Below are 25,067 nucleotides of genomic sequence, written 5' to 3' on the forward strand. Positions count from 1 at the left end.
ACATTATCTGAATCGGTGCTAGTTATGGATAGCTCCAACAGAGTTGGAGATTATCGGTGGCAGATGGAGCCAGTCGTATTGAACTGTTAACTGTGTACGTATTCCGTTCAATGGTCGGAGCTGCGTATCTTTCTGAAAGCAGCTGAGTTGTTACAGGTCTCTGATTATTGACGTTGGAGTAAAAAGAAGGTCAGCGCACTCTTGCGGGTCGGAATGAGGCTGGCGACACTTACCGAAACACTTTCCATGCGTAGTAGTGCAGAGTGTGAAGTCCATCTGCCAATAAAATGTTCTAATTAAATTCACGAGCAGAACGTCGCGCGATTTGTCTGACGTGCCGCACACCGCCAAGGGTGCGTGGAGATGGAAAAAAGAAACTTTACACCGTCAGCAGATTTTCAGTTCACAGACCTACATCTGCATACATATATTATACATAGGTACTTCAAAAGCCACCGTCTTCCCTCTAGGGATTCCCACTTGAGTGCACGAAGCGTCTCTGTTTCGGTCGAAAATACCGGGAAGAAATCTAGCAGTTGCTTCGCAATTGCTTTGATGTCTTCCATTAATGGCTCATCCTAAACATTCCAGAAGTACTCAAGAATGGTCGCACCAATGTTCCTTATGATGTCTCTCTTGCGGATGAACCACACTTTCCTACAATTCTTCCACTGGCCCGAAGTCGACCATTCCGCTTTCCCTCCGTGCTTTCATGCTCGTTCCATTTCATGTCGCTTTGTATCGTTATGCCTCGATATATAACCGATGTGACTCTGTTAAGCAGGACGCTACTCACGCTGTATTAGAATATTACGTGTTTGTTTTACCTAATTATCTGCATTAACTTACATTTTTCTAATTATTTATTTCTAGTTTCTCCTACCAGTCACTTTTTATTTTATGTTTAATCTAACATAATGCAACACGTTTCGAACATTTTCTACTCATCTTCAGGCGTTTGTATATACATACATACGTACAGAGTAACGTTACTTAAAGTTAAACAGTCTTAAACTAGATTAATGTAGAACTCTTTGTCCACTGTTTGTTACTGTAGAGGTTGGTGTGGCATTTGGGGGGAGGGAGGGGGGCAGTGTATGGTTACAAATCAAAATCGGTTATGTCACTAGCGACAAAATACAATGTGCAATGGTGTGATGTGAATCAACAGCTCAACCATTTCACCAGTGATGCAAGTGAAGCAGCAAGATGATGAAATCGTAAGTAACCAACTGTCCCCCCTCCTCCCCTGCACGACGCAAAGCTTTACGTCTCGCCTGGGCCCTTCAACACGGACATTGGACTGTTGATGATTGGAAACATGTTCACGAGTCTCGTTTCAAATTGTGTCGAGCGAATGGACGTGTAGTTGAATGGAGACAACCTCATGAATCAATGGGCCCTGCATGTCAGCAGGGGACTGTTAAATCTTGTGGAGGTTCTGTAATGGTGTAGAGCGTGTGCAGTTGAAGTGAAATGGGACCTCTGATACGTCTAGATACGACTCTGACAGGTGACACGTACGTAAGCATCTTGTCTCATCATCTGAATTCATTTATGTCCACTGTGTATTCCGACGGACCTTGCCAATTCCAGCAGGACAATGCGACACCCCACACATCCGTAATTGCTACAGAGTAGTCCCAGGATCACTCGTTTGACTTTAAACACTTCCATTGGCCACCAATCTCCCCAGAAATGAACACTGTTGAGCATTTCTGGGATGCCTTGCAACGTGCTGTTCAGAAGAGCTCTCCAACCCGTCATGATCTTACGGATATATGTCAGCCCTGCAGGATTCATGTTGTCAATTCCCTTCGGAACTACTTCAGACATTAGTCGAGTGCATGCCACGTCGTGCTGAGGAAATTCTGCGTGCTCGCGGAGCTCCTATTAGGCAAGTGAACCACTTGCCTTTGCTCTTTGGGATAAAACGTGGTGAAAACATGAGCTTATTGTTGTTCTCACTGTGTCGGCATTGTCTTGTACACAGTGGCTAAACTCAGCGATCAGTTAAATTAAGAATTCAGAAAACGACAACTATTGCACTTACTCGTCTTGGACGGTCAAAGATACACTTCTGGACATTAAAATTGCTACACCAAGAATAAATGCCGATATGGACAAATATACTAGAACTGACATGTGATTACATTTTCACTCAATTTGGGTGCATAGATCCTGAGAAATCAGCACCCAAAACAATAAAAAAATGGTTCAAATGGTTCTGAGCACTATGGGACTTCTGTGGTCATCAGTCCCCTAGAACTTAAAACTACTTAAACCTAACTAAACTAAGGACATCACACACATCCATGCCCGAGGCAGGATTCGAACCTGCGACCTTAGCAGTCGCGCAGTTCCAGACTGAGCGCCTAGAGCCGCTAGACAACCGCGGCCGGCCCAGAACAATCAACTCTGGCGTGTACACGTACAGCTGCCCATGCAGCTTCAACACGATACCACAGTTCATCAAGAGTAGTGACTGGCGTATTGTGACAAGCCAATTGCTCGGCCACCACCATGCTTTTCAATTAGTGAGAGATCTGGAAAATGTACTGGCCAGGGAAGCGGTCGAACATTATCTATGTCCAGAAAGGCCCGTAAAGGACCTGCAACTTGCGGTCGTGCATTATCCTGCTGAAATGTAGGGTTTCGCAGGGATCGAATGAAGGGTAGAGCCACGAGGTCGTAACACATCTGAAATGTAACGTGCACTGTTCAAAGTGCCGTCAATGCGAACAAGATGTGACCGAGACGTGTAACCAATGGCACCCCATACCATCACGCCTGGTGATGCGCCAGTATGAAGATGACAAATACACGCCTCCAATGTGCGTTCACCGCGATGTCGCCAAACACGGATGCGACCATCATGATGCTGTAAACAGAAACTGGATTCATCCGAAAAAATGACGTCTTGCCATTCGTGCACCCAGGTTCGTCGTTGAGCACACCATCGCAGGCGCTCCTGTCTGTGACGCAGCGTCAATGGTAACCGCAACCATGGTCTCCGAGTTGGTAGTCCATGCTGCTGCAAACGTCGACGGACTGTTCGTGCAGATAGTTCTTGTCTTACAAACGTCCGCATCTGTTGAATCAGGGATCTAGACGTGGCTGCGCGATCCGTTACAGCCATGCGGATAAGGTACCTGGGCCGGCCGGTGTGGCCGTGCGGTTCTAGGCGCTTTAGTCTGGAACCGCGTGGCCGCTACGGTCGCAGGTTCGAATCCTGCCTCGGGCATGGATGTGTGTGATGTCCATAGGTTAACTAGGTTTAAGTAGTTCTAAGTTCTAGGGGACTGATGACCACAGATGTTGAGTCCCATAGTGCTCAGAGCCATTTGAACCATTTGAGCCATTTTTGATAAGGTGCCTGTCATTTCGACTGCTAGTGATACGAGGATGTTGGGATCCAGCTCGGCGTTCCGTATTACCCTCCTGATCCCACCGATTCCATATTCTGTTAACAGTCATTGGACTTAGCGAATGCGAGCAGCAGTGTCACGATACGATAAACCTGCAATCGCGCTACAATCTGACCTTTATCAAAGTCGGAAACGTGATGGAACGCATTTCTCCTTCCACGAGGTATCACAACAACGTTTCACCAGGCAACGCCGGTCAACTGGTGTTTGTGTATGAGAAATCGATTGGAAACTTTCCGCATGTCAGCACGTTGTAGGTGTCGCCATCGGCGCCAGCCTTGTGTGAATGCTCTGAAACGCTAGTCATTTGCATATCACGGCATCTTCTTTCTATCGGTTAAATTTCGCGTCTGTAGCACGTCGTCCTCGTGGTGTAGTAATTTTAATGGGCAGTAGTGTATGTTTCATTTGACGTATGCTCCAGTATGGGATGCATCTTGCACTCTCGCCATTTTAACTTAGCCCTCGCACGATTGCAGATGGTGCAAAGCGTTCCTTTGGACAACTTACAGTTTCGCGGTCTGGGGAGTGAGGTGGGAAGCCGGACGCGGCCTCGGCCGCTGGTCTGTCACAGGTGGGCTGCCGGCCGGAAGCACGCGCCACTTGCTGCGGGGCGCCGCTCTTGTCCGCCGCGGCGCGCCGGCCACCTGCGCCCGCGCCGCGCGCCTCTTCTTACGCCGCTTTCGGGTCCGCTGGGTGCCATTCTCTGTTAGTTAACCAGAATGACTCACAAAAACAACGCCGTGCTGCCGCCGGCCACTCTTACAGCGGCTCATCCCCCAGTTTACTTGTCATCTTCACACCCGGCGGACAGGCGGTCGGACGAGAATCTGGGCGCCTGCTGTTATTGCAAACCGGCTTGTTTGCTCCTGAGCCACGACAGCTGCCTACAGCCACACTACCCCAAGCTACACTACTGGCCATTAAAATTGCTACACCACGAAGATGTGCTACAGACGCGAAACTTTGCCAGCAGGAAGAAGATGCTGTGATATGCAAATGATTAGCTTTTCAGAGCATTCACACAAGGCTGGCGCCGGTGGCGACACCAACAACGTGCTAACATGAGCAATGTTTCCAACCAATTTCTCATACACAAACAGCAGTTGACCGACGTTGCCTGGTGAAACGTTGTTGTGATGCCTCGTGTAAGGAGGAGAAATGCGTACCATCACGTTTCCGACTTTGAGGATTGTAGCCTATCGCGATTGCGGTTCATCATATCGCGACGTTGCTGCTCGCATTGGTCGAGATCCAATGACTGTTAGCAGAATATGGAATGGATGGGTTCAGGTTGGTAATCCGGAACGCCGTGCTGGATCCCAACGACCCGTATCACTATCAGTCGAGATGACAGGCATCTTATCCGCATGGCTGTAACGGATCGTGCAATCACGTCTCGATCCCTGAGTCAACAGATGGGGACGTTTGCAAGACAACAACCATCTGCTCGAACAGTTCGACGACGCTTGCAGCAGCATGGAGTATCAGCTCGGAGACCGTGGCTGCGGTTACCATTGACGCTGCAACTCAGACAGGAGCGCCTGCGATGGTGTACTCAACGATGAACCTTGGTGCACGAATGGCAAAATATCATTTTTTCGGATGAATCCAGCTTCTGTTAACAGCATCATGATGGTCGCATCCGTGTTTGGCGACATCGCGGTGAACGCACATTGGAGCGTGTATTCGTCATCGCCAAAGTGGCGTATCACCCGGCGTGATGGTATGGGGTGCCATTGGTTACACGTCTCGGTCACCTCTTGTTCGCATTGACGGCACTTTGAACAGTGGATGTTACATTTCAGATGGGTTTCGACCCGTGGCTATACCCTTCATTCGATCCCTGCGAAACCCTACATTTCAGCAGAATAATGCACGACCGCATCTTGCAGGTCCTGTACAGGCCTTTCTGGATACAGAAAATGTTAGACTGCTGCCCTGGCCAGCACATTCTCCAGATCTCTCACCAATGGAAAACGTCTGGTCAATGGTGGCTGAGCAACTGGCTCCTCACAATACGCCCGTCACTACTCCTGATGAACTGTGGTATAGTGTTGAAGGTAGATGTGCAGCTGTTCCTGTACCCGCCATCCAAGCTCTGTTTGACTCAATGCCCAGGCGTAAGAAGGCCGTTATTACGGCCAGAGGTGGTTGTTCTGGGTACTGATTTCTCAGGATCTATACACCCAAAATCCGCGGAAATGTAATCACATGTCAGTTCTAGTATAATATATTTGTCCAATGAATACCCGTTTATCATCTGCATTTCTTTTTGGTGCAGCAATTTTAATTGCCAGTATTGTGTTTCTTTTTCCGCAGGAAATGCGTTATACAGTGACACGACAAAGCTCATCGGATACCTCCTAATATCGTGTAGTTTGGCATCTCGACGTGCTATCGACTCAGCCAGTCGTTGGTAAAACTCTGCAGCGCGCTTACAGTCCATCCGATGACATATGCGGTTGGATAGAAAGTTTTCTGACAGACAGATAGCAGTATGTCGTCCTGAATAGCGAGACTTCAATAAAAACACGCGTAACATCAGGTGTGCCCCAGGGCAGCGTAATAGTTCCGCCGCTTTTTACGATTTACACAAACAATCTGGTTGATGGTATTGACAGCGACATTAAACTGTTTGCCGATGTTGCTGTAGTCTACAGGAGGGCTGTATCACACGGAAGTTGTGATCAAATCAATGAGGATTTGCAGAAAATAAATGGGTGGTGTAATGACTGGTAGTTATCTCTCAATATTAGTAAGTGTAATCTACTGCATATAACAAAGCGAAAATCCCCATTAATGTACGAGTACAAAATAAATGCCCACTCTTTGGAAGCGGTAACATCCGTCAAGTATCTGGATGTAACCATTGAAATGATCTCAAATGGAACGATCAGATTACGCAAGTAATGGGTAAGGCGAACTTCAGACTGCGGTTTACTGGTAGACTCCTGAAGCGATGCAGTACTGCAGCAAATAAATTGCTTACAATACTTTAGTTCGTCCATTCTTCGAGGATTGTATGTTTCTGTTATATAAATTGCTTAAATATTCAGTGTATCATTATTTACAGCGTTCAATTGCATCCACAATGACAATTTCCTATTCCACTAGAAAATGAGTTCAAAGTGAAAGCCGATACAGGTTGTACTGTAAAAGAAGAAACTTTCCAGCAACTGGAACAATTAATCATCAATTCAGTACACAGTTGCTTAGCGGCATTGCTCCCCAAACTAACGCAAGCACGGCCTTTTCGATTGATTATAACAAGGGAAATAAGAAATGGAAAAATTCTGTAAGAGATTAATGGCTAGTTATTTTCCTGCGGCAAAGATACAGGAAAAGTTCGTTAAAAAATTACATTTGTTTAAGAGGGCACAGAAGTATCAGCGCGCAAAACCTGGTGAGTCGCTGTTACTGTGAAATACAAAAAGGCGAGAATAGCTGTGGAAACGGAGCAGTCCGGGGACATGTGCTACCGTCGGCACACGTGCCAGAATTTCCTTTTGGGAAGCTTATTCTCTGTCGTCTCAGGTATTTTCTGTCCCACACGTCTCTCAGCGAGCGTCGAGAACTGTCTACGTTTGTTCTGGCTACAATCCAGCACACACACACACACACACACACACACACACACACACACACACCAGTTCACTGGCCACTCGGCTAGAGAAAAGGTAGTAGAAAATACATAGGAAGACAGACAAAGAGGACGACGCCGAGCACAGATGGAAATTTTTTCGTTTCTTTTTCTGCTTATTTAATTTCAACTTCAGCGGGCACATCAGGAAAGGTCCTTTGAATTGACAATAAGTTTTTTCTTGTGGTTCTGAGGTAGAATTTCCTGCATAAAACATGCAGCTTCATTATTTTTATGCAGCCGTAAACATCTCTTGCCGTAGGAATGCGATAGTCATGGTTGAGCTAATTTCGGACAGACTGTTTTTTTCGCATGGCAGCCTACTATTGAGAACGTAGTTTATGACTGAGTGCATCGAATATACGGGGTGTTCAAAAAGTCTCTCCGCGGTGCCGTGTGATTGTTAACCGCACGTGCCGAATGCTGCAGTGCATATGTCGAATTGAAACTCAGTGAAATACAAGTTATTAATTTATTGAATATTCATTTTTACTTACAAATTTTCACATTAAATGTTGAAATAGCCCCCCCTGTTGTTGAATACGCAACTCAATTCGTCTAATTGTGTTTCCAAACACAAGCTGTAACATTTCTTCTCTAACAGACGCAGTAAAAGTGGATACTGCAGTTTTCAATTCATCGATGGATTTTGGACGCTTTTTATAGACAGTTGCTTTCGCTGCTACCCAGAAGGTGGTGCTAGGTCAGGCGATCGTGGAGGCCAAAATCCCTGTAAAATTATGCGATCACCAAAAACATCAGCAATCAGTGACATTTTTATGCCGCCCTTAGTGGCCGTGCGGTTCTAGGCGCTACAGTCTGGAATCAAGCGACCGATACGGTCGCAGGTTCGAATCCGGCCTCGGGTATGGATGTGTGGTGTCCTTAGGTTAGTTGGGTTTAAGCAATTCTTAGTTCTAGGTGACTGATGACCTCGGATGCTAAGTCCCATAGTGCTCAGAGCCATTTGAACGATTTGAACCCTCATCACAATTTTTGTATGGGAAAAGTTCTAATTTTTGTCTTACAGCTGTGTTGGCCCTTCCGACACTTAACATCGATTTCCTGGGCGAGTTTTCATACTGACTTGTTTGGATTCATGGACATTTTATCTGAAATATAGAGTCGTTTATTCTCAGACAAAACGCTAGGACGACCACTTCTCGGTGCATTTGTCACTGGACCCGCACTTAGAAATTTGTTAATCAAATCTCGCACTATACCGCGATATGGGTGTGTTGTCTCCGGGGAAACTAAATTAAATGTTTGACGAACTGAAACTGTGTATTTACGGCCAGATTCGAACACTTGTTCGACTAAAAAAACACGTTCTTCAATGGTTAGCATTTTAACAGCGACAAAAACGAAACAAACGAACAAAGGAACTAAAGTTAAACGTTCACGTCAACACGTAACGACACACACCAACGATACTACAGACGCTGGCTGACAGTGGAATGTTGGGAGAGTCCACTGCAAGGGAAGTAACATAGGCAGGCGGACAATCATACGGCACGCCCGGCTAACAATCATACGGCACTTGACACTTCGGAGAGTATTTTTGAACACTCCGTATATACTCAAGGTATCAGTAGTAAACTGAACAAGATAATTATCATTTATTTAATCTTACCCTATGTCCTTGTATCGAAACAAGAACATATGACAATTTCGTTTCACGTTTATAAATGTCTTTTATTCAGTATTTGGAAGCTGCATTTATAAATATCTTAATTTCAAGAGACCAATGAATAATTTTGACATAAAACTACGTGGCAGATTAAAACTGTGTGCCGGACCGAGACTCGAGCTCGGGACTTTTGCCTTTCGCGGGCAAGTGTTACAGCACTTGCCCGTGAAAGGCAAAGGTTCCGAGTACGAGTCTCGGTCCGGCACACAGTTTTAATCTGCCAGGAAGTTTCATATCAGCGCACACTCCGCTGCTGAGTGAAAATCTTATTCCGGAATTTTAACATGTATCGTTTGAAACGTCCCCTTATAAAAATTATACGCGACTGTGCTTAAACTGACACACAATGTTTTTGGCGCAACGCAATCTGACTTTCAATAATCGCTACAAGAGAATGGCCCTGACTAAATTAACCTATACGTTTCACAAATCACTTACCTCACGAAAATCTTCGTTACTCAAACTACTGCAATACAGCGAGCGCCACTACTGCCAGCTAAATAAAAGATTCAAACTATAGAAGACACTAACTACTGATAGGCATAGTTAGCGAATGAAAGATACAGAACAAACAATGTATTTACCTTAAGAGTCATAATGTATGTATCAGTTCATGACATCCAGTCTTACAAATTTCAAAACTCTGCCATCTCTCTCCCCACATCCAGCACTGCTGGCGGCTCACCTCCAACTGCGCAACGCTATGCGCTGTTAACATCCAGCTGCCCAACACTACAATGGCGAGTATTACAACAATGCCAACCAGCCACTGACTGCACACAGCACAGCCAGTGATTTTTCATACAGAGCGCAATGTGGCGTTACCAATAAGAAAACCTAAACAGCCTACTTACACGTTTCTCTCAATAGTAATTCTTCACGCTACACGCCTAACGATTTGTAGTGTGCCCTTTTTTAAAGAAATTCCGTATGCTTTAGAACGAGTTGCATAGGTCCACCTACATCCGCACTTCGCAAGCCACCTTATGGCTTGTAGTGGAGGTTACTTAGAGTACCAGCGTTGGTTCCCTCTTTTTCTGTCGCAGTCGCGTACGATTCGCGGGAAGAAAGGGTGCTGGTAACCCTTGTGTGGGCTCAGATCTCTGTAATTTTATCTCGATGGGAAGGAGCAATATATTGTGTGACTTTTCTAGGAACATACGCTCTCGAATCAGTAGACCATATCGTCAGGCAGAACGTCTCTCTTGCAGCGTTTTTCACCGGAGTTGGCTGAGCATCTCCGTTTAGCTTTCGCGCTTACTGGATGAACCTGTAACGAAACGGGTTGCTCTTCTTTGGATATTATCTATTCCCTCTGTCAATTCTATCTGGTACAGTTCCCACACTGATGAGCAGTTTTCGAGTACTGGTCAACTGAGAGTTTTGTTAGCCACTTCCTTTGTCGATGGATTACATTTCCGGACTATCCTTCCACGACGCGACTGATGTCTAAAGTAGTGCTGCTGGGAACTGACACCATGAGTCGTGCTGTCCATAAATCAGTAAGAGTACGAGAGGGTGGAAATCTCTCCTGAACAGCGTGTTACAGGGCATCCCAAATGTGCTCAGTAATGTTCATGTCTGGGGAGTTTGGTGCCCAGCGGAAACGTTTAAACTCACAAGTCTTCCTGAAGCCACTGTGTAGTAATTCTGGACGTGTGGGGTGCATTGTTCTGCTGGAATTAACCAAGTCTGTAGGAAAGCAGAATGGACTTGAATGGATGCAAGTGATCGGACAGGATGCTGACGTACGTGTCACCTATCAGTCGTATCTAGACGTACCAGGGTCCCATATCACACCACCTCCACATGCACCACACCATTACAGAGCCTCCACCAGCTTGAACAGTCCCCTGCTGACACGCAGGGTCCATGTATTCATGAGGTTGTCTTCCTACCCGTAACCTTCCATCCGCTCGATACAATTTGAAATGAGACTCGTCCGATCAGGCAACATCTTTCCAATAATCAACAGTCCAGTGTCGGCGTTGACGTGCCCCCTACAACTTTGCCCTCTGTGGCTGCGTTATTCTATTTTTCTGCAATTACGAGAGATTTTTTTTTCTTTATTGATATTTCGTCCCCCCGCGCCCCATATGGGCGAAGGGTTGGGACGCTGTCAGCGGTATAGGCATCCCGCTCTTCAGCCAATGGACAATCAAATAGTAAAGTATATGGAAAAACAAGAAACAGACAGCGAAGATAAGTAAAAAATAAAATGGAAGTTTTTAGATTTACGATGGATGACTGTAGTTAAAATCAGTAATAATAAAAGGCAGAATGAAATACAATAAGTGCATATTTAAAACATGTAGCTGAAACACTGAAATGGAAAAGAAACACTTTCGTAACACTAGAAACTGGAAGCACCTGTCACAGGTTAGGGTATCAGTTGTTGAAGGGGGAAAGGTTGATCGACGAAGACGCTAGGAATGTGGTAGCATAAGGATGAAGAACTGGTCCACTGCGCTAATGGGGTGGGAGTAGCTGTTGGGACAGAAGAGGGGGTGGAGTGGAGGGGAGATTCGGTTACACTGATAGTTGTTGAGAAAAAGGGGATGAGAAAGAAAACCAGAAAGAAAGAAAAGGGGGTAAGGTTGGTTGGTTGATTTGGAGGAGGGGGGGAGGGGGACAAACAGTGAGGTCATCGGTCCCATCGGATTAGATAAGGATGGGGAAGGAAGTCGGCCGTGCCCTTTCAGAGGAACCACCCCAGCATTTGCCTGCAGCGATTTGGGGAAATAATGGATGGCCGGACGCTGGTTTCAACCGTCGTCCTCCCACATTCGAGTCCAATGTGCTAACCACTGCGCCACCTCGATCGATCGGGAGGGGGGGGGGGGGGAGAGGAAGCCCTGATAAGGTTGACTGGGTGGGGTGGACCTATAGCTGGAAGGCGCGCAGTTCATGATCTGGGACGGGGAGATGGCTGAAGTTTCTTTGGGAGAGCATGTGTAGGGTATATAAGTGGAGGGTTGGTGTAACGTGTTGGTAAAGGTGCGGCAGCATATGAGGATTAGACTATAGAGGGAAGGATAGCATTATTGGAGTTTGCGCATGGTGTAGGTTGTTCAGAGGTGTTCAGAGTGTATGAGGAGACACAATGTAATGCTTCTTTATTTGCGTGACCATCAAGGCACTCCAACCCCAGTTCTCGATACCAGTAATATCGTACTACTTTTCTGCGAAGTAACAGGCACACCGGGTGATCAAAAAGTCAGTATAAATTTGAAAACTTAATAAACCACGGAATAATGTAGACAGAGAGGTAAAAAAAACACCCCATATTGCTAGACGCGTGAAAGATCTCTTGCGCGCGTCGTTTGGTGATGATCTTGCGCTCAGCCGTCACTTTCGTCATGGTTGGCCTCCAAGATCCCCAGACGTCAGTCCGTGCGATTATTGGTTTTGGGGTTACCTGAAGTCGCAAGTGTATCGCGATCGACCGCCATCTCTAAGGATGCTGAAAGACAACATACGACGCCAATGCCTCACCATAACCCCGGACATGCTTTACAGTACTCTTCACAACATTATTCCTCGACTACAGCTATTGTTGAGGAATTATTGTGGATATATTGAGCATTTCCTGTAAAGAACGTCATCTTTGCTTTGTCTCACTTTGTTGCTAATTATTGCTATTCTGATCAGATGAAGCGCCATCTGTCGGAAATTTTTCGAACGTTCGTATTTTTTTGGTTCTAATAAAACCCTATGTCATTCCAAGCACGTGTGTCAATTTGTATCTCTCTATCTACATTATTCCGTGATTTTTCAGTTTTCAAATTTATTCTGACTTTTTGATCACCCGGTATTTATGTCGCAATATCCACATTTGGTCTTATTAAGGTATAGGTACTCCGATGTATCGATGTATTAGAGTAAAGTGGTTCTTGTGTGTATTCATTCCTGTGAGACTGTCACAATCTTTGACTTACTTGTAACCGTTTTGGCACAAATGTGCACAAAGCATTCTTTGTTTCACTTTGCAGAAGTTAAGTTGTTATTTCTCTTCGTAAAAGAACAGTCCAGTCTTGTGTTTGGTTAAAGTGGAAATTAAATATATGAAGATTGATACAAAACTGTTTTATTGATGATGTGACAATTCAGAAGAAGTATATGTGAATTTACAAGAAGTTTAATAAAAATGTGGGTCGTGAACACCAAGTCAAACATTAATTCTACCATACCGTTGTTCTGATCTGGGATTGTTTGATCATTAAGAATTTCGTGAAAAACGCATTTGTTAGGTCTTCAAATACAGATCTGAACCTCCTAACAGTCAAAGTGGAATCACCCTAGAATCAACAAGATGGTTCACAAGGCTCTGAGCACTACGGGACTTAACACCTGAGGTCATAAGTCCCCTAGAACTCAGAACTACTTAAACCTAACTAACCTAAGAACATCACACATATCCATGCCCAAGGCAGGAATCGAACCTGCGACCGTAGCGCTCGCGCGGTTCCAGGCTGCAGCGTCTAGAAGCGCTCGGCTCATCAACAAGATGAGCCATAACAATTTCTACGAAATCTACAAGGGAATCCATTCAAGATAGGTGCCAAAATTAATGACCTTTTTTACAGTGACTTTATTATTTGCATTCTGACGATAGAATCGACAGTCAGTAAATTTGTTGTTGCCCGATAAGCGAACATATGCTGCGTTAGCAACATTATTGATCAGATTACTGACCTTCTTTGCAAGTGGTGGTATTGTTAGAACAGGAATGTGATGACTTGGTAGAGGATCCATGTGGAGGAAGGTCAACGGATCCGGAAAGCGAGGTGGAGTGCATGGCGTTCTGTAGGGACTTACAGAACTTGGGAGGTGCGGATATCTATACAGCATTTGCACACCAAAGTATGGGGTGGATTAGGGATTTGTGCGTGTGAAGGACAGTAGAGGGGGCGGTCAGTTAACAGTTTTAGTCTATTGCGGATTTTATTCAGAATGGTTAGTTGGCGGCGTTTCGATATTAAATGCCGGTCCGACGTAATTCAGTGTGTTGGCTCGATGGTTCGGTCATAAATTACGAGCGGACGTTGTTGTGGTGGTCTTCAGTCCTGAGACTGGGTTGATGCAGCTCTCCATGCTAATCTATCCTGTGCAAGCTCCTTCATTTCCCAGTAGCTACTGCAACCTACATCCTTCTGAATCTGCTTTGTGTATTCATCTCTTGGTCTCCCTCTGCGATTTTTACCCTCCACACTGCCCTCCAATGCTAAATTTGTGATCCTTTGATGCATCAACACATGTCCTACCAACCGATCCTTTCTTCTAGTCAAGTTATGCCACAAACTTCTCTTCTCCCCAATCCTATTCAATACCTCCTCATTAGTTACGTGATCTACCCACGTAATCTTCAACATTCTTCTGTGGCACCACATTTCAACAGCTTCTATTCGCTTCTTGTTCAAACTATTTATTGTCCATGTTTCACTTCCATACAAGGCTACACTCCATACAAATACTTTCAGAAACGACTTCCTGACACTTAAACCTATACTCGATGTTAACAAATTTCTCTTCTTCAGAAACGCTTTCCTTCCCAATGCCAGTCTACATTTTATATCCTCTCTTCTTCGACCATCATCAGTTATTTTGCTCCTCAAATAGCAAAACTCCTTTACTACTTTAAGTGTCTCATTTCCTAATCTAATTCCCTCAGCATCACCCGACTTAATTTGACTACATTCCAGTATCCTCGTTTTGCTTTTGTTGAAGTTCATCTTATATCCTCCTTTCAAGACACTGTCCAATCCGTTCAACTTCTCTTCCAAGTCCTTTGCTGTCTCTGATAGAATTACAATGTCATCGGCGAACCTCAAAGTTTTTATTTCTTCTACCTGGATTTTAATTCCATACTCCAAATTTTTCTTTTGTTTCCTTTACTGTTTGCTCAATATACAGATTGAATTACATCGGGGAGAGGCTACAACCCTGTCTCACTCCCTTCCCAACCACTGCTTCCCTTTCATGTCCCTCGACTATTATGACTGCCATCTGGTTTCTGTACAAATTGTAAATAGCGTTTCGCTCCCTGTATTTTACCCCTGCCACCTTTACAATTTGAAAGAGAGTATTCCAGTCAAGATTGTCAAAAGCTTTCTGTAAGTCTAGAGATGCTAGAAATATAGGTTTGCCCTTCCTTAATCTAGCTTCTAAGATAAGTCGTAAGGCCAGTATTGCCTCACGTGTTCCAACATTTTTACGGAATCCAAACTGATCTTTCCCGAGGTCGGCTGCTACCAGTTTTTCCATTCGTCTGTAAATAATTCGCGTTAGTATTTTGCAGCCTTTACTTATTAAGCGCGCGTAGTAAGAGAGAAAAGTGGTTGCGAGAGCGGAGTGGAGTATCCTTACCCGGGCGGAGCTAAAAGGCAGGAGTGCGGGCTCAGTTGGAAACGGGGAACGCGAGTGCGTTGGCGCACCTCTCGCTCGGTGCTCGTTTTCTCGTGAACGTATGCGGCGCGTTCTCAAAGCGGACTCGGCGCACGTGCCGTCGCGGCGCTCGGTTCATGTCGGCGAGCAGCCGGGTCCCCGCCACACGTCGCCGCCGGCACTTAGCGTAATTAGAGCGGCCACGTCGGCTGGGCCGAGAGTCTGCTCAGCCATTCCGCCGATTCCGCCTCTGTGTGTCCGTGTCCGGACTGCTACTGAAACCGGCGTCAATCGCCGCTCGCCTCTGTAGCGAAAGCGCTCTGGTAGACGGCTTGTAAGTAAATACACCCAGTGGACATACTTCGCTTACGATCAGCTTTGAACATGTTGTAGTGTAGAGCAAAATAAAAAAAAAAAATGGTTCAAATGGCACTGAGCACTGTGCGACTTAACTGCTGTGGCCATCAGTCCCCTAGTGAAACGTCCCCTTAGAAAAATTTATGAATGCCTGTGCTCATAAACCTCTTACATTATTTGCTTTTCAAACAGCTGAGCAAAACTGGACGTACTCAGACATTACTCTCTTTACTTATTCTGATCATCACTAAACTGACACACAATTATTTTAGCGCAACGCAGTCTGACTTTCAATAATCCCTACAAAATAATGGCGCTGACTAACAATAACCTATACCTTTCATAAATCACTTACCTCACAAAAATCTTCGATACTCAAAGTACTGCAATAAAGCGAGCGACTACTGCCAGCTAAATAAAAGGTTCTAACTACTGAAGTCACTAACTACTGATAGACATAGTTAGCAAATGAAAGATTTTGATAAAGATCAAACAATGTATTTACCTTAATAGTGTTCAAAAGTCATAATATATATATATCAGTTCATGACATCCAGTCTTACAAATTTACTGTCTCTGGTGGACACACGTCCAGACCATCCGCTCTCAAAATTCCGCCATTTCTCTCCCCACATCCACCACTGCTGGCGGCTCACCTCCAACTGAGCAACGCTACGCGCTGTTCACATCCAGCTGCCCAGCAATACAATAGCAAACAACAATGCAAACCAGCCACAGACTGCACACAGCACAACCAGTGATTTTCATACATAGCGCTACATGGCGTTACCAACGTAAAAACCTAAACAGGCTACATACAGTAGAACTTAGAACTACTTAAAACTAACGAACGTAAGGACATCACACATATCCATGCCCGAGGCAGGATTCGAACCTGCGACCGTAGCGGTCACGCGGCTCCAGACTGTAGCGCCTAGAACCGCACTTACACTACGGCCGGACGCAAAATAAGAGATACGTGCACCCCGTACTACCGTTAAGGGGGTGTGAAACACCCCCTTGGAAAAAAAAACTGAGTTTAATCTTTCTGAATGAATAATGTTGAAAGGAGTAAAAGAGAAAGTTACAGGAGAATATGGGCTTGGGACAATGAATGAGACAGGAGAAACGTTCACTGAGTTCTGTAATATAACTTCAGCTAGTAATAGCGAATACTGGCTTCAGGAATCACAAGAGGAGGAAATATACTTGGAAAAGGCTGGGGGATACGGGAAGATTTCAGTTAGATTACATCATGGACAGACAGAGATTCAGAAATCAGATACTGGATTGTAATGCGTACCCAGAAGCAGATACAGACACAGATCGCGACACAGCAATGATGAAGAGTAGCCTGAAGTTGAAGACATTATTCAGGAAGAATCAATATGCAAAGAAGAGAGATACGGAAGCACTAAGGAATGACGAGGTACGCTTGAAGTTCTCTAAGACTGTAGACTAAGGAATAACTCAGTAGGCAACATAGTTCAAGAGGAATGGACAACCCTAAAAAGGGCGATAACAAAAGTTGAGAAAGAAGGTAACTGTGAATAAACCATGGGTAACAGAAGAAATACTTTAATTGATCGATGACAGGAGGAAGTACAAAAATTTTCTGGGAGACAGCAATACAGAAATACAAGTCACTGAGGAATGAAATAAATAGGAAGTTGCGTGAAAAATGTGAAGAAATCGAAAAAGAAACGATTGTCGGTAGGATAGATTCAGCACACAGGAAAGTCAAAAACAACCTTCGGTGAAAATAAAATTAAGGATGATTACATTAAGTGTGCAACGGGAATTCCTCGTTAAATGCAGAGGAGAGAGCGGATAGGTGAAAAGAAGACTTGAAAGCCTCCATGAAGGGAAAGATTTCTCTGATGTGATAGAAGTAGAAATAGGAGTCGGTATAGAAGAGATAGGGGACCCAGTATTAGAACGAGAATTTAAATGAGCTTTTGAGAACTTGAGATGAAATAAGGCAGAAAAATCTTTGGGGGAAGTGTCAACAAAACGACTATTTACGTTGGTGTGTAGAATGTATGAGTATGGCGACACAACCATCTGACTTTCGGAAAAACATTATACACACAATCCCGAAGACGGGAAAAGCTGACAAGTGCGAGAATTATCGCAGAATCAACTTAACAGCTTATGCATTCAAGTTTATGAAAAGAATAGTGTACAGAAGAATGGAAAAGAAAATTGAGGATACGCTAGATGACGATCAGTTCGGCTTTAGAAAAGGTAAAGGCACGAGAGAGGACATGCCCGAAAGAACAGATAGGATCATATATATATCTCACAGGAGCGTGCCAGAGATAAATCCCTCCAGTCGCACTACCCTATCCTCTGTGTCCTCGGTGGCTCAGCTGGGGGCCGGCACGGTACCTCAGCGACTTCGGTCAGAGAGGTGGGTGGTCTCTGTAAAAAAAAAAAAAAAAAAAAAAAAAAAAAAAAAAAAAAAAAAAAAAAAAAACTGAACGAAGGGATCAATAACGAACTTCAACGGATGTCGTGCGACGTCCGCTATGATAAAATGCAACCGACAATAATGGAAAAAAAAGTGGATAGAGGGTGTTCCATGTAAGCAGAGATCCCGGCTTCGAGTCCCGGTCGGGGCACACATTTTTAACTGTCCCCGTCAACTTATACCAACGCCTGTATGCAGCTAGGGGTATTCATTTCATTGTAATGCAGTTTTTTGTTATAATGAATTATGCTTCGACGCCCATTGCGCACTTGAGGATGTGTACTCACTCTGAACTGACCGATAGTGCTAAGCAGAGTAATCATTTAAACTGGCAGTCTGATGGAAACGACGTCGTTTAAATATATCGAGGCTGTGGTGCCCATCCAGAGAACGTCAATATTGTGTATAGTATCTGACGTGGAAGGTGTTAGTAGCAGTCGCAGTATGGAGTGAATGAAGACCGTCTTGTGTGTATTTATATTCATCCTGTCCTGGCGCCGTGTAATGTCGGCGTGGTTGCAAGCTGATGAACAATCCCGGAACAACAGCTAATGCGTAAAGGTTTGCAATAATAACGCAATAATAGCAAATTGGACTCGCATTCGAAAGTACGACGGTTCAGACCCGCGTCCGGTCATCCAAATCAGATTTTCTGCAGTTTCCCTATATCGCTCTAGGCAAATGCCGAGATGGTTCCTTTGAAGACCACTTCCTTCCCCGTCCTTTACATATTACGAGCTTGTGCTCCATCCTTTATGACATCCATGTCGATGGGACGTTAAACCAAATCTTCCTTCCTTAAGAGTAACAGCTGTTTATTAATAGTCTTAGCAAACATGGAGTATATACTGCTGGAAGTAGTACGGAACTAACAACCTGTCGAATGCAATATACCGTGCCAGGAATGATCTTGTACTGTGTGGCATCGTCCCACCTCAAAACGCCAAGAGAAGAGATTTCACATTACTAAACAATATTTCTCGTGGCATATCAATGTGCAGTATTTTTGGACATGGAACTGTGTCCTTTGTAACGATTCACCCTTACGAACCAGCAGGTTACTTCTATTAAAAAAGTTTTCGTAGTCTCGAGATACTACAGTTTAATGTGTGTGTGTGTGTGTGTGTGTGTGTGTGTGTGTGTTCTAAGAGAGAGAGAGAGAGAGAGAGGGGGGGACGGGGATGGGAGGGGAGGGGAGGGGAATGGGGGAAGCGAGTTCTATAACAGTGTGTGTGTGTGTGTGTGTGTGTGTGTACTGAGTGAAGCGTTATGAAACAATGTGCGTGTAGTGTGTGCAGTGACTAATACTGAGATATGAGTGAACGGTGTGGCATTACATTATTTTAGTAAGTTATTTGTAAAAAAAGTATTGTATACCATGAGGAAATCTAATGATTATGTCTAACTAGAAGTATAAATATATATGTATACGAATTAGCTTATTTTAAATTGATCTAAACTTGTAAATACTTTGACATGTCCTATATCCTTGCAAAAGGAGAGCTACGGATGAATAAAGCTACTACTACTTCTACTACTACCTTCTCTGCATCCGAAGCCTTCCGTCCTCTTCCTTCCTCGACAGCAGGTTTCTTCACTAGATATTTGACCCCTCGTAGTTAGTTATATCCGAATATATATCGTACATGCCTGCTTTTTTTTTTTTTTTTTTTTTTTTTTGCCGGCCGGATTGGCCGAGCAGTTCTAGGCTCTACACTCTGGAGCCGCGCGACCGCAACGCTCGCAAGTTCGAATCCTGCCTCGGGCATGGATGTGTGTGATGACCTTAGGTTAGTTAGGTTTAAGTAGGTCTAAGTTCTAGGGGACTGATGATTTCAGCAGTTAAGTCCCATAGTGCTCAGAGCCATTTGAACCATTTTCTTTTTTGTTTGCTACAAACTGCACTTTACCTTTCTGCTAGCCCTACCCGGTTTCAATGGAAAGGGTAATTTCGATGGCTAACCTAGAAAATACTCGCACTAATAATTTTACTAGGAAAGGAAGATAACATTAACTACTTCATAATAGTTCTCCAAGTGAGGGATTCATCACATCGGTGATTTCGTTTATGCAAAAGATGAGCTTTTCAAACTGTTCGTTGTTTCCCCGTTGTTCAGATTTATACAGCATTATGCGGGAAATACGTGCGCTAGAAATATGTGATTTACAGAAACAACACTACACAAGTTCAAAGCAGATTCAAATGTAAAGTTCCCAGTGCGTGAATCAGGCTTCGCTTGCACTGACGAGGCACACCTAGCCCATAGCAAGAATCGAAATACAGGTGCAGTGGATTTCGTATATCGCACTGCTTTGTGTTGTTTGTGGATACTGCTACAAACAATGAAGAATTAATCCACAACACCGAAAAGATTAGTTACCACTTTACAAAAGCGTACCTCAATAATTAATAATCGCTTCCTGTGAACTCCGCTCTCTCGATGCATAAGGCAGCCACTCATATAAATACTCCCGGCTGCTTTGAAAAAGAGACAGTGCCAAGTTTACGATCAATGAATGCATACATTCCTGGTTTTCTCTGCTCCTGGACAATTCACACACATCGATTCTGGAGCTGGCAGTCATTTTTCTCTGTTTGTAGTTGTTATACAGCGTAAAATAAAGCTGGCCCGGAAAATACACTACTGGTCATTAAAATTGCTTAACCAAGAAGAAATGCAGATGATAAACGAGTATTCATTGCACAAATATACTAGAACTGACATGTGATAACATTTTCATGCGATTTGGGTGCATACATCCTGAGAAATCAGTACCCAGAAAAACCACCTCTGGCCGTAATAACGGCCTTGATACGTCTGGGCATTGAGTCAAAACAGAGCTTGGATGACGTGTACAGGTACAGCTGTCCATGCAGCTTCAACAAGATACCACAGTTCATCAAGAGTAGTGACTGGCGTATTGTGACGAGCCAGTCGCTCGGCCACCATTGATCAGACGTTTTCAATTAGTGAGAGATCAGGAGAATGTGCTGGCCAGGGCAGCAGTCGAACATTTTTCTGTATCCAGAAAGGCCCGTACAGGACCCGCAATATTCGGTCGTGCATTATCCTGCTGAAATATAGGGTTTCCCAGGGATCGATAGGAGGGTAGAGCCACGGGTCGTAACACATCTGAAATGTAACGTCCACTGTTCAAAGTGCCGTCATGCGAACAAGAGGTGACCGAGACGTGTAACCAATGGAACCCCATACCATCACGCCGGGTGATACGCCAGTACGGCGACGAAGAATACACCCTTCCAAGGTGCGTTCAGCGCGATGTCGCCAAACACGGATGCGACCATCATGAAGCTGTAAACAAAACCCGAATTCGTCCGAAAAAATGATGTTTTGCCATTCCTGCACCCAGGTTCGTCGTTGAGTACACGATCTCAGGCGCTCCTGTCTGTGATGCAGCGTCAAGGGTAACCGCTGATAGTCCATGCTGCTGCAAACGTCATCGAACTGTTCGTGCAGATGGTTGTTGTCTGGCAAACGTCCCCATCTGTTGACTCAGGGATCGAGACGTGAGTGCACGGTCTGTTACACCCATGCGGATAAGATGCATGTCATCTCGACTGCTAGTGATACGAGGCCGTTGAGATCCAGCACGGCGTTGCTTATTACGATAAACCGCAATCTCGATAAGGTACAATCCGACCTTTATCAAAGTCGGAAATATGACGGTACGCATTTCGTCTCCTTACACGAGGCATCACAACAACGTTTCACCAGGCAACGCCGGTCAACTGCTGTTTGTGTATGAGAAATCGATTGGAAACTTTCCTCATGTCAGCACGCTGTATGTTTCGCCACCGGCGCCAGCCTTGTGTTAATGCTCTGAAAAGCTAATCATTTGCGTATCACAGATCTTCTTCCTGTCGGTTAAATTTCGTGTCTGTAGCACGTCATATTCGTGGTGTACCAATTTTAACGGCCAGTAGTGTATTTTCAGTAAGTCTGACGCGGGATTGCACTTGTCGATGAACATCACGGAAGATACTGGAAATGGGAACCGCTGACGCAGATGCATCACATTACCTATTTATAAACCTATGCCAGAAGACTTCCACCTTTACACTCTTGCAGAAACCGTCCCGAACACGTTTCCACTAAACGTGCTTCACATAATAATGACAATAAATACATGCTGCTTTATCTTTAACACCCTTTTTTGTTGAATTCAGCTGTTCACTGAACACGACTGCTCCTCTCACTCAAACGTAACGGCACAGCAAAAGACACGGGAAATCACTGTTTCCAGTATTATCTGTGATGATTTTTTTTTTCGTCGTTAGTCTTACCAATATTTTCTTATCAGTATTTTTCGAGCCATTTATTTTGCTCACCCTGTGCATCTTACCAGGTCATAATTTATTGCCGTCCGGTGTGGCCGTGCGGTTCTAGGCGCTTCAGTCTGGGCCCGCGTGACCGGTACGGTCGCAGGTTCGAATCATGCCTCGGGCATGGTTGTGTGTGATGTCCTTAGGTTCGTTAGGTTTAAGTAGTTCTAAGTTCTAGGGGACTGATGACCACAGATGTTAAGTCTCACAGTGCTCAGAGCCATTTTGAGCCATAATTTATCCCGAGATAGATTCCGGGAATAGCTAAATATTTGTTACATATGGTTTCGTGTTTTTGGTGTTTGTAAGGTCGAGAAGAGGATTAGACAAGTATACGCACAGACGGTTCCAAAATCCATGCTATGACTGACCGTTTCATGACGCAATATGCAAGTGACCTCAGTTCGGCTTTGATTCGTAACTGTATCCAGCAAGGTAACGTGTTAACCATCACTAACCGCTACCACAGCCACTATTATATAAGAAACTATCAGCCTCGACTCCGGTAATGAAACCAACCCTTACCTAGGTTTCAGCACAAGTAGCCTTCTTGAGAAGATATGCATGATTCTATAATGTATACAAGGGCATGGTCTAGAAATAGAACTAAAACAGCCTGAATAGGCGTAGTGACATTTTAAAAATGCGGTACGTAGGCCCACCGCACGGCGTCCATGGAGACGCGGCGCTCGCCGGGACTTCAGTCTTGGTGGTGACTTAGTTGCTTAGTAGCATTTTTAAAATGTGACTACGCCTATTCACGCTGTTTTAGTTTTATTTATAGACCGTGCCATCGTAGACATATTATAGAATCAGGTATATCTTCTGAAGAAGGCTCAACTACTTGGGCTGAAACCTAGGTAAAGTTTGGTTTCGTTACCGCAGTCGAGACTGATAGTTTCTTATATATTAGATAATAACGATTGCTGACTGGGCTGCAATGATGAATTTACTAATATCCACTATTGTAGTTCCGATCTTTTGATCATTTTTCAAGTGGTTACACACGCTGAAAACACAGCAGTAGACAGCATTAATAAAAATAATGAAAACGAAATGAGCGTCCATTGCTGTGTCAGCCTGTGTCATATACAGTGTCAATATGTCTCGGGTAGAACAAACACACACGAAACTGAATTCGTGCGTACAGCAACGAACGCTGCACGAATGTGGTTTGATGTGGAGCCATAGGCGATCATGTCGTTTTTATTCTCATTATTAATGCTGTCTACTGTTATTGCCTATCCTGTTACACTCGAGTTGGTAGCACATTGTGTCGTTCCCTGTAATTACGGTCTGCAGAAAACTGGAACATCGATCAATCGACGCAATGCAAACTAATATTATCCATCAGGGTTGCCATCAGCTCGCCATTCGATGGAAACGGCACAGATATTACGATTATCCTATTTCCAAGTGAAGTATCGCGTCTAAAAATGTACTTAAAATTTACTCGAGGTTTGAAACTGTCTGCCAGACCGGGACTCGAACCCCATAATCTTACCTTCATCGGGAAATCATCTTACCGAATGATTTTTCCAGGCTCAACTCGCACCTCGTCTGCTTGAGTAACTCTAGTACATCTCTCCCACTTCCTAAACTTCACATTTCGACGTCTGTTGTCAGCATTACTTAATAAAGATTTCAAACAGTGGAAGAGAATTGGTTAGGTCGCTCTGGGGGCTTGTACAGTACTGGCCATTAAAACCGCTGCACCACGAAGATGACTGCTACAGACGCGAAATTTAAGCGACAGGAAGAAGATGCTGTGATATGCAAATGATTAGCTTTTCATAGCATTCACACAAGGTTGGCGCCGGTGGCGACACCAACAACGTACTGACATGAGAAACGTTTCCAACCGATTTCTCGTACACAAACAGCAGCTGACCGGGCTTGCCTGATGAAACGTTGTTGTGATGCCTCGTGTAAGGAGGAGAAATGCGTACCATCACTTTTCCTACTTTAATAAAGGTCTCGGTCGCGACATTGCTGCTCGCGTTGATCGAGATCCAATGACTGTTAGCAGAATATGGAGTCGGTGGGTTCAGGAGGGTAATACGGAACGCCGTGATGGATCCCAATGGCCTCGTATCACTAGCAGTCGAGATGACAGGCATCTTTCCGCATGGCTGTAACGGATCGTGCAGCCACGTCTCGATCCCTGAGTCAACAGATGGGGACATTTGCAAGGCAACAAAAATCTGCACGACCAGTTCGACGACGTTTGCAGCAGCATGGACTATCAGCTCGGAGACCATGGTTGCGGTTACCCTTGACGCTACATCACAGACAGGAGCGCCTGCGATGGTGTACTCAACGACGAACCTGGGTGCACGAAAGGCAACGTGTCATTTTTTCGGATGAATGCAGGTTTTGTTTACAGCCTCATGATGGTAGCATCCGTGTTTGGCGACATGGCGTGAATGCACATTGGAAGCGTGTATTAGTCATTGCCATACTGTCGTATCATATCATCTGGCGTGATGGTATGGGGTGCCATTGGAAACACGTCTCGGTCGCCTCTTGTTCGCATTGACGGCACTTTGAACAGTGGACGTTACATTTAAAATGTGTTACGACCTCGTGGCTCTACCCTTCATTCGATCCGTGGAAAACCCTAAATTTCAGCAGGTAAATGCACGACCGAAAGTTGCAGGTCCTTTACGGGCCTTTCTGGATACAGAAAATGTTCGACTGCTGCCCTGGCCAGCACATTCTCCAGATCTCTCACCAATTGAAAACGG

The 25,067-nt window shown here is 44.7% G+C and overlaps 1 protein-coding gene across 1 annotated transcript in view; it reads right to left on the reverse strand.

Moving 5' to 3' along the window:
* The window catches only part of LOC126285151 (arginine/serine-rich coiled-coil protein 2-like), a 99,212-nt gene that overhangs the window by 69,440 nt on the left and 4,705 nt on the right, over positions 1-25,067 (reverse strand). The window contains exon 2 of the mRNA XM_049984494.1: positions 3,939-4,134. Within this exon, the coding sequence (XP_049840451.1) occupies positions 3,939-4,134 (196 nt within the window). The remainder of the gene's footprint in view (positions 1-3,938; positions 4,135-25,067) is intronic.

This window comes from Schistocerca gregaria, chromosome 1, assembly GCF_023897955.1.
Source record: "Schistocerca gregaria isolate iqSchGreg1 chromosome 1, iqSchGreg1.2, whole genome shotgun sequence".
NCBI lineage: Eukaryota > Metazoa > Arthropoda > Insecta > Orthoptera > Acrididae > Schistocerca > Schistocerca gregaria.